At 43.2% G+C, this 16,117-nt stretch overlaps 2 protein-coding genes across 6 annotated transcripts in view; one reads left to right on the top strand and one right to left on the bottom strand.

The window, feature by feature from the left end:
• Positions 1-696: 696 nt before the first annotated feature.
• LOC147456696 (putative E3 ubiquitin-protein ligase LUL2) lies at positions 697-3,293 on the top strand. 5 transcript variants are annotated; one of them, XM_086515139.1, is made up of 4 exons: positions 697-849; positions 955-1,443; positions 1,571-2,099; positions 2,770-3,293. In XM_086515139.1, the coding sequence occupies exons 2-4, from the start codon at positions 1,061-1,063 to the stop codon at positions 2,914-2,916; spliced, it is 1,059 nt and encodes a 352-aa protein (XP_086371265.1). In that variant the 5' UTR covers positions 697-849; positions 955-1,060; the 3' UTR covers positions 2,917-3,293. The 5 variants fall into 5 exon arrangements, with proteins under 5 accessions (XP_086371265.1, XP_086371266.1, XP_086371267.1 ...); XM_086515140.1 differs by having other exon boundaries at positions 712-864; XM_086515141.1 differs by having other exon boundaries at positions 756-905; positions 990-1,443.
• Positions 3,294-4,534: 1,241 nt separating this feature from the next.
• LOC147456695 (leukocyte immunoglobulin-like receptor family A protein) overlaps positions 4,535-16,117 on the bottom strand; it is a 32,945-nt gene continuing 21,362 nt past the window's right edge. Inside the window, exons 2-4 of the mRNA XM_086515144.1 lie at positions 6,764-6,853; positions 6,396-6,663; positions 4,535-5,325 (exon numbers count right to left, since the gene is read on the bottom strand). Coding sequence (XP_086371270.1) covers positions 5,070-5,325; positions 6,396-6,663; positions 6,764-6,853 — 614 coding nt within the window. The 3' untranslated portion in view covers positions 4,535-5,069. The remainder of the gene's footprint in view (positions 5,326-6,395; positions 6,664-6,763; positions 6,854-16,117) is intronic.

The raw sequence follows: 16,117 nt of genomic DNA, 5'->3' as shown, positions 1-16,117 counted from the left end.
AATGACCATGTCAATAATCCATATTAGTTTTTGTATTTCTCTACACTACAATCACTATATGGAATCAAATTGTTTCTGACTTGTAGCAATAAACCATATCAATAAATTTCTTTGGCAAACCAACCAAGCAAGACTAGTTCGAAAGTAATAACAGGAAGATAAGATAGCTCACAATTACTATAGCTTATGATAAACAAGGTGAAAGCTCACTATGGCTTACATAAGGCTATTGAGACGAATAATAAAAAGATTTTTTATGAGAGAGAAGACAAGAAAGTGACACTAAATTTTAAAACGTTTGTAACAATGAGCTATTTTGATTACAATATATTTCAAAACCATAAAAAATAATGGCTCAAAAAAACACTTGGAAATATTGTAACAAATCGGAAAAAAAGGAGGTGAAAGAAGATGAGAAAGAGTGTGTGTAGTGTGTGGCCCGATACTTACAAGAAAGGCTTCCAAGAAATAGTGAAAAAGAAAATTTGTTGCCATGTGGAACTAAGGAGCTAGCTTTATCCAATGGTCCACAATTGCACCCAAAATGTAACCCTTTACTAAAGCCGTATGCAATCAAAATGGTCCACAATTGCACCCAAAATGTAACCCTTTACTAAAGCCTTTACAATAGTGATGAGGCTGTTTACTAAGGGGCGTTGGAAGTGGTGAAGTTATATCGTATTCCGATTTGAACCCAGGCCGATTGCAACTTTTTGTATGGTGCCGGGCTTTTCACCTACCACCTTTGAGAAGGTGGTTGCCACGCAGGAACGCACTGTGGGTGGGCGTGGGTTCACCTCCTGCTACTGCTTCTCGTCCTCTCTTCTCTAGCCAGAATAGATGATGAAGGTGCCGATCCAAGTGGTGCAGCGTCTGAGTCCTCGTGTTTTTCTTCATTGTCGTGCGTAAGACAAGATTTTCGTATGCTCACGCCGCTGTTTGCCTCTGTCGCAGGAATGAGAAAGCCCTGATTATGTTTGCACTTTCAGTGCTGTGGCACACGCATGCTGGATACGCATCTGTAGGTCGTTAGATTAGTGGAAGGAAGCAGCAGCCCAAAATGGGAAATGGGCTGAGTGCCATACGGCGCATGCGCAGCACTACTCATCAAGGAAGAGCGAGTGGCAGCGGTCCCAGCAGCAGGCAAGGTGCACAACTGCCCTACTTCCATCAAGCTGGCGGAGCTATCACAGCACAAGCCTACATCCAGAATAATGGGCAGCTTGCTGTTAACATACAACCTTCTGCAGTCGAGCATCCTAACATAATTGGCGACCCATCAGCCGCCGTGCCTTTACCTCTCCCAGACCTTGAGAACCACAAGGCGAACACAATCAAGAATGATGTAAACCTTAAGAAATCGACTCTCCGTCTGGAGAAGGATGAAGAGAACCCTGGATATTCCCTGGTTGCTTTTTCTTTTGATGCGCTTGTACCCGGATGGTAAGGAATTTTGTGCCTTTTTGTACTGACAATTTGATGTGAATTCTTTGAGTGAGAAGAGGTATATCAGTTGCAAGACCTCAAAGATGGATAATTCCAGTCTGATTTTGTGGAAATTTATTTGCAGGATATGCATCTTTTTCTTGGCAAAAGAAGGAGAGCAGTGCAGCTTGAACCCTATCAAGCCGGATCTGTTCATGCCCATTCGAGTGCCTTTTGAGAAAGGCTTGGGGCAGAACTTCCGCCAGGCTTGCGGTACTGGTGTGAACCTCTCGCTTTTTGATGAGTGTGAGCTTTTAGATGATGGAAATGGGGAAGTCTCTCCAATAGTAGTGCGAACAGAGACGGTTCCGAAAGCCTGTTTACTCAATTCTGAACAGGCAAAAATTGACATTGCGCTGAATGCTCCTCTACCTATTTGGGTACATGCCCAAACAACACACGCTGCATTGGAAAAGAAGGATGGTATTTATCAAGTAAAAGTGGGGAAGCAGATCATTTATGTTGAGGGGGTGAGGTATGAGCTGCAAGAGATTTATGGGATTGAGAATGCTGATGGCTCTGATGAAGGTGCTTACGGCAACGATTGCGGGAAGGACTGTGTTATCTGTTTGTCAGAGCTGCGAGATACGACAGTGCTTCCTTGCAGACACATGGTAATCTCTCTTCTTTCTATTTCATGGTGGTCTACTTTCAGAAATTTGTTAGTAATTGTGTGATGTCTTTAGACATAGGCCAACAAAGTGGGCGTGGTAAGCTTTTATGATGCTTGCAAAACCAGTTGCGTCAGTTCTCGTTCATGAGCTAGAGCCAAACCTTCGAGCTTGAAGTCTGAGTGCATGTTTGCCTTATGTCCTCATAGATGTTTCATGGATGGCCATGTGCTTTTTCTGAGGTAGAACTTGTGGTCAACTGCTAGCTCATGCTTCTTAAACTCACATGACTTTTGAACAGCCTGCATGGTCTTAACCTGAGTTCCTCAGTTTTAGAACCTTCACAAGGATATGTTCTTTTCCTTTCCTTTAATCAAGCCCCGGTCCACACACAAACACTTTACTGCTTTGCATACGACCATCCAATAATTTTAGCACATCCATTGGGACCATCCTATAATTTTAATACATCCATCTGATACTTTTTCCTGCATGTGGTCTTGAATTGAGTTTCCTAAATGTAGAACGCAAGTGAGAGGGTATTTGATAACATCTCTAGTACCAATTGTCCCGTACGGAACATCAGACTTTGGGGCAAGGTATTGTGTGTTTTAAAGCTTGCTTATTGTGTTAAGACTATCTTCACATTGCATATTATGCTTGTTTTGGGCAGTGTATGTGCAGCGCATGTGCGAAAGTACTGAGGTTCCAATCTAGCCGTTGCCCCATCTGCAGAACACCAGTGGAGAGGCTTCTTGAGATCAAGGTTTCCAACAGGGATCAAGACAAGGGGACAGCATGGTCCAAGACACCAGATTAGGGGTCCTGCCAACTTTTGCTATTCTTCCTTTTTTGGGGCAAATTATTGTACCAACATTACTGGATTGTCTATTGTCATGTACCATTTGAGACGACTTGCTATTGAGCTTCAGGATAAGAAGGATAGTCCACACTTGCGTACAATGCTTCAAGCTGAGGATGCCAAGGACATAAGAAGAAATTGATTGCTACTTCTTACATCGCATTTTGACATGGTAAAATGGTGTAGGGACCTAGTTTGTACCCGATGCATCCATGGTGAATAAATTCACCCTTGCATTGGAGATGTTTTTAAAGGAAAGCAGTTCTCTACCATGATCCAAAACTGACACTGAAGGATATGATTACTTTAATCATTGACTCTTCTTTCTATGTGAATTCTTGCAAGTCTAGTGTAGTTTACAGGTACCTTTTGACCACATGAAGCCACTTTCAACCGGTGTGTCACGACTCACAAGATGGACAACTAAGAAGATTAAATGAAGCCACTTCAAATGAAAAAAGTACTGATGTGAAAATTATTGATGTACATGTGAATCGCTTCGCAGATGCACAACAGCACGATCCCGAGGCATGTGTGCAGCAGCTGCTTCCTTAAGGGCATATGAGCGGCTGGTATAACTAGAAAGATGAATACTAACAGGGATGCTCACATTTCCTATGCGTATAAATACTAATGTAGATACTGATGCCCTTGTCAAAAAGGTTAGCCATAGACATGAACTTACTGTATACAAGCATATCTCTCTCTCTCTCTCTCTCTGCAAATAGATCCTTGGGGGAAGTTCCTACGATGTTAAAAAATTTCCTCTCAAAATCACAACCTTATGAGATTCCAAAATAATCTCCTCTCTCATGAGCTGTGCTCAAGTCCCAACATTTAGATTTCTGCTAGCAAAGCCATGCACATATTCTTCCGCTTTACTAGCTTTTCCAGGGATCTTTTCAGTACTAGCATTTCAAAACTCTTTAATTGTAGCCTGTCAAATTTGTTTAGGGCCAAGGCAAAACCAAAAAATAACCTCCTCTATTCCAGCTTCTCAGGACATGGAGCTTAACCACAAGTGTATTTTTGCACATCACCCTGCATGAAGCAACTAAAACAATTCCACCCCAACTTATCATCATGAAAAGACATAAGAGCCTACCACTTTAATCACTAATATGGAACAACTATGGGGTTCAAAAGTCCACCATAACACTAAAACTTCATTAATAAATAACTGATCTTGGGCTCCACGGGTATAGAGTTGAGACCCAACCAGGCAGGTCTGTGGAAAAATTTGTGCACGGTTTTTTGCGAGTGCAGAAATTGAGCAGAATAATTTCTCGACTTTGAACATTGCTAGAGTTGCTGAAGGAGATTAGTTGTTACGTTGCTTTTGCAAAGCCCAGTCCAAAAACACCAGCCTAAAAACATTTCTTCAACATTTCGAAGGAAAACTTATTCAATACTACATTTTTCAGCACTCTTTTTTACTGTAACCTGTCAGGTTTGCTGGGTTAAAGCAACACCCAAAGAACCTCTTTCCTTTCTCATGTGCAAAAAATGACATCAAAAAATAAAACCCAAAATGTGTTTCCGCACATCATTAAACAGTCTCAAACCATTCCCTGCATGAGTAAATCAATCGAAGGCTCAATCAAGGCCGCCCATTGAATAGTAACCGTCTTACTAACAAAGATTGCAAAGCTACAATAAAGCAGCGAAAGAGAACATTACATTTTCAGCACCTCAACGAGAAGCAACCATAATTTTGAACAGCATAAACTCATTTGCTAAGCTGCTTGTGTTCTCTCAACAGCTCAGGTCAGAGATATTCTAGGTTTGTTTAAAAACTTGTCTTATTTTGCTCCTCCAGGATTTAAATCATGATCTCTGAAGAGCCCAAGCGCTTTACATGAAGCTGCCACCTGTCTTTTAGCCTTTAGATAGAGACATTATGTTCTTAGAAATTACGTTAAGGCTCAAGTAGCTTCCCCTGAGATCAGAGTCAATTCAGGAATAAAATACAAGCATGTGAGAGCAAGAACTGAAGGGGACTTTTGAAACTCTTCAGGATGTCGAGTACGCTTCCCCTCTGACAGACTGATCCCAGAACGGGCCCGAGCTCACACTGGTATCTCCTTCGTTCTTTACATCAACACACGTGATCAATGTTCCCGTACCCGTTTCTTGTGGTGTCGGCTCATATCCCCATCACTTCTGTGTCGCCTATCCCTCTTTGCTTCCCTTTTCTCCTCCCTCCTCTTTTCTTTTGCGTCATCTGACTTGTCCCTTCGATCCATCTCAGCATCATCTTCATACTTTAGACCATCACTCTGCTCCACTGCATGGTTTTGAGGCATCGTTTCAGGGACGTTTGATTGTTTGAAAGATACACCCTTGCTTGAGCCATGGCGAGGAGCCCTGCAGACACGAACAAAATTCAGATGAAGAAAATGTTATCGAGTAAAATCCAGCTCAAATGTTCAAATCGAAATTTCCTGCCACTGCAGAAATGAACTTTATATGCAAGAATTACTTTGCTGCTTAATTGAGAAAGTTGTAAAATAGGGGCAATGTGCTTTATGACTCTCCCAACTCCCACCAAATCAATCAAAATCTATCATGAGTGCCATACATGTCAGCTTTCTTTTCCTCAGTACCTTCATCCATGCCACTTTAGGAAAGATGAAGAAATCGATCTGACGAGAAAAGTTGAAAGAAAAAAAAAACAGAGGACAAAGAACAAAGAGACCAATTGAGGACAAAAAAAAAAGTCTCAAAAGCGTCTGCTTCATTCATGATAAGTCATAAAAGTTCATGTAAACTCCGAACCTTAGGCACCTGCATGCATGTCGAATATGACATTCGCAGTATAGCAAAGCTTTCTCCCAACCCAAAGCAAAAAAACACCAGTGAGCCTTACCCTCAGCCCACTCCCTCCCTCAATCAAAAGGACTGTAACCTGTTTCTTGAAGAAAGAAAGATGGTTGGGAGAAGGGAAAATGGAAATTCTGGATTGCTCATTACTTCATGAAATTACTCTACCGTACCTTGCAGCAAAGGCGACTCTGCTTGAATGGCAAGAAACATACTGTGATAGAAGCTTGAATGCTGATTACAGTTATCCTTAGTATACTGCTGCAAAAAAGTTACCTTTCTCAATCCAGTCCAGATTCTAAGAATATTAGAGAAGTCCTTCCCTCCTACGCAGGCAATTTCAAGCTTCCCTACCAAAAATGTGACATGGACTTCCCTAAACTCCTTAATTGGCTGACCCGGACCACAAGCCCAAGAAGTGGTAAAAACACAAAGGTGCAGCAGTCGCACAGGTCAACTAGGAAGGGCAGGGGAACGGGAAAAGAAGGGAATAAGACAAGGGAGAAAGCGGGCAACAGTTTCGTGGAATGGCAGCCAGCCACCATCTACACAAATGCCCACCACAACCTATCAATCGACAATACAAGCTTGACTGCAATATAAAATACACTTACGGAGTAAAACCTAAGCCTTGTACACGTTCCCCTTCTGCATAACCAGGTGCCAATTCTTCCTCTGTTTTCCCCCTTCTGAAAAGTTCTGCAGTTTCTTGCTTGTCCAATCTACTGCCCAGAATTCGCTTTTCCCTTTTCGGTGCCAAGCCCAACAATTCCCTCATTGACTGTTCTTCCTCCTCTTTAATTTTCTTGATTTCAGCTTTAAGTGCCGCCTCAGCATCCACATTTCCCGTATTATCCTTAGCATACCAGGTAAGATCTTTTCCTGAATAGAAAATCAGCAATAATACACGAGAATGTAAAGATAATGCGAGTAAAAAAAATCGATTCAGAGCTTCACATGTCATGCTTTTCCAGAAACTGACCTTTCTGCCACCTTCCTACTGGAGCTTTCACGCTATGACCAAGATAGTTTTCTCTATGCTTATCACTTTTAACATCTTCCCAGTTGAACTCTGTAAGAGAACATATAAAATTAGCATTGGTCCAAAGCATGGTACTTGAAAAATAATAAGCCCAACTTATTATAAACCTCTCCGCTTCCTAGATGGTAACCCCACTATATTATAATCACTCCCTTTCCCAACTTTGTGGGCAGCCAATCAACCGTAATACATCCAAACATGAGTTACCCTTTGAGAAGAAAACAAAAATCACATCCTTCTATTTTGAAGCCCTTCGAAGCTAGATCATATATGTATGTACATTCATAAGATCAGAAAAATCTGAACTCACAAATTATAAGAGAGCCTAAAACACTCGGAAAAAGACAAAAGCAAGGAAGGCACACAAGAAAACGGATAAAGAAGAGAAACTGAAGCACACAAGAAAACAGATAACTAAAGCACCTTACTTGATTCTAAACAAAACATAGATAAAAACAAACCATTATTTACTTAAAAATGCTTTTAGAAATAGGCAAACTGACTGTAACTTCAAAACAATTACCCAACTTCAAACAATATAAGACAACAGAAAGACTTAATCCGAGAATTCAGACCCCACACGAAAACACAAACAAAAGACAAAAGAACAAATCTTACATCCTAATTAATGTCAGCAAAAAAGCGAAATCATCCCCAACTCAATACACACATGAAAGAGCACATGTTTTCATTTCAATCAAGAAAATTTCCAATTCAATGCACACAGTTCATTAAGTCATTCCGCATAATACTGTTAGCCCGTCAGTACCCTAAAATCTCAAAGAGAAGTTAGTGACTTTATTCAATCTAGGCAATTTGTGACAAAAGGAGTGGAGTGGCTCCCCTCTAGTGCAGTCTGCACCGCGCTAGATTCAACATGCTGATTCATCGGAAACTTTTGGCATAGACATTGCTAATGACCGAAAAGCTTCAAGGTACAGCTCTCTTTGAAGACAATTTGCGAGGTTCTCCTCCTCCATCCACTTTGCATCGAGGGCCAAAAAGTACCCTTGACCCAAAAATTATCCGGTGGACCTAGCTTACCTTTCAGTTCTTTCTCGTGCCCTTTGACCTGTTGCTAGCCCCCCTGTCCTTGGCACCTCAATCTCGATCTGTGGAATTCTCTGATCTACCAGCTCATTCCCTTTTCTTTCTTTCCTCGTGCCCTGGGACGTTTAGGTAGCCTAGCTGACCTCTCCAATCCGCTGGCACATCAATCTCAATCGTCGAAACCCTAAGACGCACTATCATCTCATCCCCTTTCTTCTCCGCATTCCTATGATGAACTTGCATCTGGTTCCCCTAGTTCCTCGGATGCGCTACCATCTAATTCTTTTATTGCTCCGGTTCCCCTAATTCATTCTCTTCACTGGAAGACTCTTGCCCTGGTGAGGTGGATACTATGCTGTCCGTAGGATAAGTCAACGAGCCGACACGCATTCTAAATCTTTGCTTAGCATGCCCTATAAGTCTTTGGATAGAATCAGACTTCTCGTCTAGACAATACTCTCAAATCACTTTCAATAAACCACAACAAAACCACTCAATCTGGTCCCTCAAAGTAATCTTCCGAAACGAAGGCACTAGCAAATAAGTATCCCAAAACCTCCGGCAGTAGTCATCCAATGTATCTTTCTTAGTCATTCTCAAATGATGCCAAGCAGTGATGACATCTATAACAAACTTGGACACTTCAAGTCAAGAATCTACAACGACACGACAGGAATTCACTTCAAAACACTTCACAATTTGATTCGACACCGACCCGGCGGAGTTCCGTGCCAAGAGGTATTGGCCCCAAAGACTGGCGCCCCTCTCGGTATTTCTTTTTGTATTGAATCTGTTGCACAAAGTACAAGGGAGTGGGAGGGTCTCACTCTCAGACTCTACGTCCAGATGCTCTGAGAAGTGAGAGCCCAAACCACACTTATAAAGGTTTACAAGGGATGCCAAAAGCAGAGCCCCAAAAGCTGCCCAATAAAAGCATTCACAAATAAAGCAACTTTTAAAAATAAAGCTCTTTCTCTCTCTCAAACTTGCGTGGAAATTAAAGCAACAAATTGCGTAGGATTTCCAGCCTGAATCTGCGTAGAAAAAGCAGCCCCATACTGCCATGAAATGCACCGCAAAACGCAAAGGGTCCATACGCCAGTGCCACGTCAGCATACAAGGTGAATTTCGGAAAGATCAGCCACGTCACTGCCATGTCAGCATTTCAGCCAGCAGCCACAGTGTGTGTGTGTGTGTGTGTGTGTGTGTTTTTCTCCTACCCCAAAAAGGCTATGCCACGTCACCTGTTTGTGACATACCCCCCTCTTGAAAGCATTGTAATCGCCCTCAATTATGCCTGCAAAACAGACATAAGACATAAACTGTCTTAGCAGACACCGACTGTTAGTACCGACGCACTAGGAACACACATCTAGCACCATGTAGCAATCGACAGTCACATCACAGGACATCACTTGACATCACATGACAAAGTTCATTCAGATCTCAGACCATGATCAATTGGCAACGTATCTAGCAACAATCGCATCTAGATCCACTCGGGACCTCATAGATGCCCGATTAACTAATCCATATTGCAATTTGCAATTACGTCTATCGAGATCTTTCCGACCGAAATGCTGCAGTCATTTCGTCTATCAATTCCTGCACTGAAACAAGTCAAGAACAAATCAATATCATATTATCGGGAATTCCAGTTTATAAAGTCATACAACAGAATACTGTCAGCTCACAGTATCCCTGAAACTCAAAAGAGACATCAATGACTTTAGTATAAAAAATAATCGAGGCAATCTGTTGACAAAGGAGCGGAGTGACTCCCCTTTTGTGCATACCCGTTGCACCAAATTCCGCCCAAGCTAAGTTCGGGGTTCCATTTAGAATAGACTATGCTAATCCAAATGCTTCAAGGTAAAGATTCACAATCTGAGGAGTATCTGCTAGGTCGTCCTCCTCCATCCACTTCGCATCCAATGCGGGGTAGTTCTTGAATTTAACCAAGAACCTTCTTATCGCTTTACCCTTTATCTTTCTGTCTTTATGTGCCAATATCTCTTCGGGAACAAGGATCTCCTCGTTTTCTTCCACTTCGGGTTGCTCATCAGGCTCCCCATCTTCGGGCACATCGCCTTTAAAAGGCTTCAAGAGACTCACACGAAAAGCATTGTGAATTCTCCAAGTATCGGGCAGTTTCAATCTAAAGGAGACATCATTTATCTTTTCGGAAATCTAGAAAGGTCGGTAGTATCGCACACTAAGTTTTGGAAAAAGCCTCTTCTTTCCCTTTTTCTTTCTCAGGCGTGCCTTCTCAAACGTAAAAGCACCCAATCGTTCTCCTTCAATTTCAAATCGCGACGATGGCAATCTGCTGCCTTTTCCTATCTTTCTTGAGATTTCTGCAAAGCCTCGCGGACCTTGGCAAGAGCAGTATCCAAGTCACACGTGTACTCGTCAGCTTCAAAAATCTTATCTTTTGTGCTTAGGAAGGGTGGAACCTTTGTAGCATCTTCAATACTCTCAAATGGCGCCTTCCCCGTCGAAGAGTGTATCGTGTTATTGTAGGCAAATTCCACCAAAGGTAAATACTTTTCCCATTGAGTCTTTTGATCCAAGATGTAAGACTTCAATAAATCTAATACCACTGAATTAGCAATCTCACATTGCCCGTCAGTCTGGACTCTGCGGGTGGAACGATGACAAGAACTACAACCGCGTGCCAATGTTCTCTCAAATAGCCTTCCAAAACAAACTCGTGACCCTGGGGTCCCTCTCGGAGACAATCGTCTCAGGCATGCCATGTAATTTGAAGATCTGGGCCACAAATAGTCTCGCTAAGTGATCCGGCTTGACTGTTTTCATCACTAGAATTAAATGAGCTTGCTTGCTAAATCTGTCAATAACAGTCCAGATACCATCGTGACCACTCTGTGTTCTCAGGAGATCAAAAATGAAATCCATTGCAATAGTTTCCCAGGGGTGGGTGGGTATGGGTAAAGGCTGTAACAAACCCTGTGCTTTATGCCTGTCAAACTTGACCTTCTTGCATACCAAGCAACTGCGTACAAAATCGTCCACATCCTTCTTGAGTCCCGGCCAAAAGAAGTATCTCTCCACACCTTTCAAGGTGGTAGCTATGCCGCGGTGACCAGTAAAAGGTGGACAGTGTCACAAAGTGATGACGTGGCGGACAGCAGAAACCCTAATTTCTGGCTGAAACCCTAAAATTCCTGCAAACCCTAAAATCTGCCAGAAACCCTAATTTGCAGGAAACCCTAATTTCTGGCTGAAACCCTAATTTCAGCAAACCCTAAAATCTGCCAGGATGCTGACGTGGCGGCTGGTACGGAATTCCGGAAATTGTGCCGCAATTTGTGCTGACAGCTTTTGGGCGTTGCTTTTTGGACTTTACGCAATGAGAAAGAGAGGGAAATTGCTTTTATTTAAAATAGACTCTCTAAGAGAGAGAGAAAGCTGATGCTTTTGATTTTGAAGCTTTTTGGGGCTCTGCTTTTGGGCATCCCTTGTACTTTTAAATACGTGGTGAGGGCTTTACTTCTCAGAGCATCTGGATGCAAAGTCTTGAGAGTGAAACCCTAGCCACTCTCTTGTACTTTGATCTGATTAATATAAAAAGAAATACCGAAAGGGGCGCCAGTCTTTGGGGCCAATATCTCTAGGCACGGAACTTCGTCGGGCCAGTGCAAATCTATTGTGATCTGTGAATTGTTTTGAAGTGGTTATTTGGTGCTGTCGCGGTTGATTCTTGACTTGGACTGTCCAAGTCGGTTACAGTGGTATCAGAGCACGGCCGATTTCTCTTCTATGGGAAATCCGATCCCCGATTTTTTTTTCTGCAGCACCTATGGCTTCAAGCAATGATCAGTCGACTCCCTCTGCATCTAGAGATGCGGGCAGGGATCACAACGAAGATTCCGCAAGGAGTATGGCCCGCCTAGGCCTACTCCAGCGGAGCAGCGACAGATGGAGCGTCCAAAATTGATTGATGATGCAACAAAGATGATGTTAAATTTTGCCAAGGACCCGAAGATGGCAAAATATATGAACCAGACCTCTTTGGAAGAGGTACAGACAGAGTGGCAGAGAACCACAACACCACTCTCGAAACCCGCTCTCAAGAAACCTTCTGCCTCCAAGAAATATACGGAGAAGGAACTGGAGAACGTGGTTGATACACGGATTGCTCAGCTTTTCGACGTGCAAAAGAAAGACAAAAAGCACGGCAAAAAGCAGAAGAAAGGCACTGACTTCCTGGGATATTTGGGTCGTCGGTCGACATTCGACAAGGCAAGGAAACTGAAGAAGCGTGTCAAGTTTGAAGGCTTACCCAGTTCTTCTTCTTCTTCTTCTGACAGTTCTTCTAGCTCTTCAGACTCGAGAGAAGAAGACAGAAAAAGCAAAAAGCGAAGCAAGAAACAACGCTTCGGAAAAGGCAAAGAAGTCTAAGTCTCGCCCAATGAGTGACTCCTCTACAGAGGACTCGTCTACGGACAGTTCAGACTCTGACAACAGAAACTTTTATGCGAACAAGAGAATTTTTACAAAGCCAACCAATATGACTTTCTCGAAGATAAAAGCAAGAAAGTTCGAGAGTTTAAGGAAGGTGGCCAAGCATTTAAGTTTGATACTTTTTCGGGATACTCCGATGCTTTGAAGGCTTTGTCTTTTATACAACAGTTTGACATTGCTTTCGCGAGAGGACGCTATTCACAGCACTCCAAGATTCGGAGAGCTGCCTCTTATTTTAAGGGGAATGCTCGCACTTGGTGGTCCACGCTTCTATTAAGCAAGACTGTGCCAGTTACATGGCTGAAATTCAAGAGGCTTTTTATTTCTTCTTGGTTGACTCAAGAGTTTGAGCGAGATATACGAGCTGCTTGGAACCATCTCCGGATAACCAAGAGCGATATAGTGAATTCTTACTGTGAAAGATTCTGGAGCTCTTTTCTACCCGCCTCTTCATTCAAGAAGATCTCGTTCAGAGAACAGATTGAGCGGTTTACCTTGGGTCTACCTACAGAGATCCGAGATCACTGCTTGGAACAGAAGTCAGCTTCTATTCAGGAGTTGATGAGTCATGTGAAGCGGGGCTTTGCAATTCACTATGGCAGTCTGACCTACCCCACAGATGAGGTCACGACACAACAAACCGGACAGACTTCTGGGAATGAAAGTAGAAAAAGAAAGAGCAACCCAGAGAGAAAGGATACATGACCCAAGCTTACTCCTCAGAAGGGAGCTCGCTTCATCAGGGAGGGGAAGTGCTTTGGATGTGGGGAACTTGGACATATCTCCACGAAGTGCCCTAAAAAGGCACAGAAAGAATGAAATGACAGGGACGACGAAAGGCCTGAGAGTTCGAGAGCAACCGAGGACCGTGTACGAAAAGGCAAGATGAAAACAGGACTGGTTCCAGATTGTGTGGGTACTGATCCCGACACCATGGATGAGAGTACAGAACTTTGCCGAGCTTAGGGCAAAGTGAAAGATCAAGAGGCCCTGATTTTCTTTGATGGAGGAGCCAAGGCCAACTTCATTTCACCGGAATTGGCGGCGCGGCTCGAGATTACTCCAGATCGGATGGGACCACTTGCAGAGGCAGTTCTAGCGGCACCCGGCAAGGATGTAGCCATTACACCTGTCATTGGCAAACATCGGTTGCATTGTCAGAGGTATTTGGGGCATGAGGACTTCTTCATAATGCCTTTGGAGGGTTGTGATGTTCTCTTAGGGATTCCCTGGTGCCACAAGAACAACGCCGTGGTCGATTATCGGGCGAGAAAAGCGACTTTGACTACAGAAAAGGGCAGAACAATTGTACTTGATATTAAACTGAAAAGCGAGTCTGTCCCTATTGTATCGGCTTCGGCCATTTCAAAATTAATGAAATCCAGTCTATTTGTTTACTCGATCTTTATGAAAGAGTTGAGTGATGATGATAAAACAAATATGTCTAAACTTGATAAAAAACGCCAAGATTTTCTACACTCTCACGTCGATTGCTTCTCAGAAGGCCTGCCAGGAGAGTTACCACCTTCTCGTCCTGAAGATCATACCATTGATCTGATACCTGGTAGTACACCACCGAACCGGCCACCCTACCGTGTGAGCCGAGCACAGAATGAAGAGATTATGAACCAAGTGAAAGACCTCTTGGAAAAGGGTCTTGTCCAACCTAGTACTTCACGTTATTGCTCTCCAGTGTTGTTGGTTTTGAAGAAAGACGGATCTTAGAGAATGTGCATCGATTATAGAGCTCTCAACAAAATCACCATCAAGAACAGATTTCCGATTCCTAGGATCGATGATATACTCGACAAGTTACAAGGATCCTCGTGTTTTAGCAGGATTGACTTGAAGAGTGGATATCATCAAATCAGGATAGCGCCGAGAGACGTCTACAAGACAGCTTTTCGGACGACTTTTGGGTTATTTGAGTTTTTGGTGATGCCTTTTGGCTTAACCAATGCTCCTGCGACATTTAACCGGATGATGGACAGGATTTTTCTAGAGTACAGGCTATTTGTTGGCACTTTCTTTGACGACATCATTGTTTTCTCCAAGAATGAGGCAGAACACAGAGATCATCTGCTTCAGGTCTTCCAGGCATTACGAGATCACAAGTAAGTGATTAATGCAAAGAAAAGTGAATTTTTCCTACCAAAGATACACTTTTTGGGACACATTGTGTCAGCAGCAGGAGTGCAAATGGATCCGGCTAAGATAGAGACTATCCGTAATTGGCCCGACTTGAGGAATGTCCATGAAGTTAGAAGCTTCTTGGGACTGTGTTCGTACTACAGGCGGTTCGTACGAAAGTTTGCAGAGGTTGCTTCCCCTTTACATATCTTGACACAGAAAGGAGTACCTTTGTCGTGGGGACCCATAGAGGTGACTGCCTTTCAGACATTGAAAGAGAAATTGACTACGGGACCTATTTTGACTTTGCCGGACTTGCAGAAGTCATTTGAAGTATATTGTGATGCTTGTGGTCGTAGTCTGGGTGCGGTCTTGATGCAAGAAGGCCATGTCATAGCTTACGAGAGCCGTTTGTTCTCTAGGCCGGAGATGACAGCACAGATTTATGAGAAAGAGCTTTTGGCGGTTCCATGCTCTTACTCAATGGCGGCATTACCTACTCGGAGCGGATTTTACTGTCTTTACAGACCATAAGAGTTTGCGCTACTTCTTGTCACAGAAGCAGCTTTCGGAAAAGCAGATGCGGTGGGCAAACATCTTGTCACAGTTCCACTTCCAAATTGTCCATGTGCAGGGACAGAAGAATGTGGTGGCAGATGCTTTGTCTCGGAAACCGTTGGTTCTGGCTATTTCCATGATACATCATAGGAGCTTCGAGGATATGGTCGATCAGTATGCCACAGACACAGATTTTGCAGATATTTTCACACGGATACGGGATGGGGAGACAGTAGCTGGATACTCCCTTTGGGAAGGCTACTTGATGAAAAAGACTATGTTGTGCGTTACACAGCCGTTGAGGGAAAAGGTTATGACTGAATGCCACTGTCCACCTTTTACGGGTCACCGTGGCATTGCTACCACCATGAAAGGGGTAGAGAGATATTTCTTTTGGCCGAGACTCAAGAAAGATGTGGAAGAGTTTGTGCGCAGTTGCTTGGTATGCCAGAAGATCTCTCGAGAACACAGAGTGGTCACGATGGTATCTGGACTGTTTGTCACAAGACGGGCACCACGTGCCAATAGAAAAGAAGACTGAACACACTTTTAACACTTCAATAACAAATGAACTGAAAGAGAGACGACGCGCGACACTGAGTGGCGGAATTCCACCCCAGAGAGTATTGGCCCCAAACCTTGGCGCCCCTTTCGGTATTTTTTTATATTGCATCAACACAGTACAAGCCGATACTCCAGACTTTGCATCTTCTCCAGGAAGCATGCCAGAGAATGAGCCCTAGCCTCATATTTAAAGGCCCTTGGCCTAAAAAGCAGTTTACAATAAAAAGCCTTCAAACTTAAAAGCTTCTAGTCCAAAAACAAAGCCAAAAAGTTGCCAACGTAAATCACAGAAATCCATACAACCTGCCACGTCATCATGTCAGCGCAATTTTTGGAAATCTGCCACGCTACCCTTAGGGTTAGGGTTTTTGCAATTTTTAGGGTTAGGGTTTGCAAGTTTTAGGGTTAGGATTTCCAGAATTAGGGTTTCCATTCTTTAGGCTTTGACACGTCAGCAGTTTGTTACATCTCCCCTTCTTGAAAGAGAGTAATCGTCCGCGATTA

The sequence above is a fragment of the Adiantum capillus-veneris genome, chromosome 6, assembly GCF_014529385.1.
Source record: "Adiantum capillus-veneris isolate H3 chromosome 6, ASM1452938v2, whole genome shotgun sequence".
NCBI lineage: Eukaryota > Viridiplantae > Streptophyta > Polypodiopsida > Polypodiales > Pteridaceae > Adiantum > Adiantum capillus-veneris.
Note: the sequence above shows the minus strand (reverse complement) of the source record. Positions and strands in the feature narration are given on the sequence as shown.

Bases quoted from the DNA above. Each gene is read 5' to 3' on its own strand.
- LOC147456696 (XM_086515139.1), top strand. From the start codon at position 1,061: ATGGGAAATGGGCTGAGTGCCATACGGCGCATGCGCAGCACTACTCAT. The intron at 1,444-1,570 runs GTAAGGAATTTT...ATTTATTTGCAG, and splicing joins GATGCGCTTGTACCCGGATG to GATATGCATCTTTTTCTTGG. The intron at 2,100-2,769 runs GTAATCTCTCTT...TGTTTTGGGCAG, and splicing joins TGCTTCCTTGCAGACACATG to TGTATGTGCAGCGCATGTGC.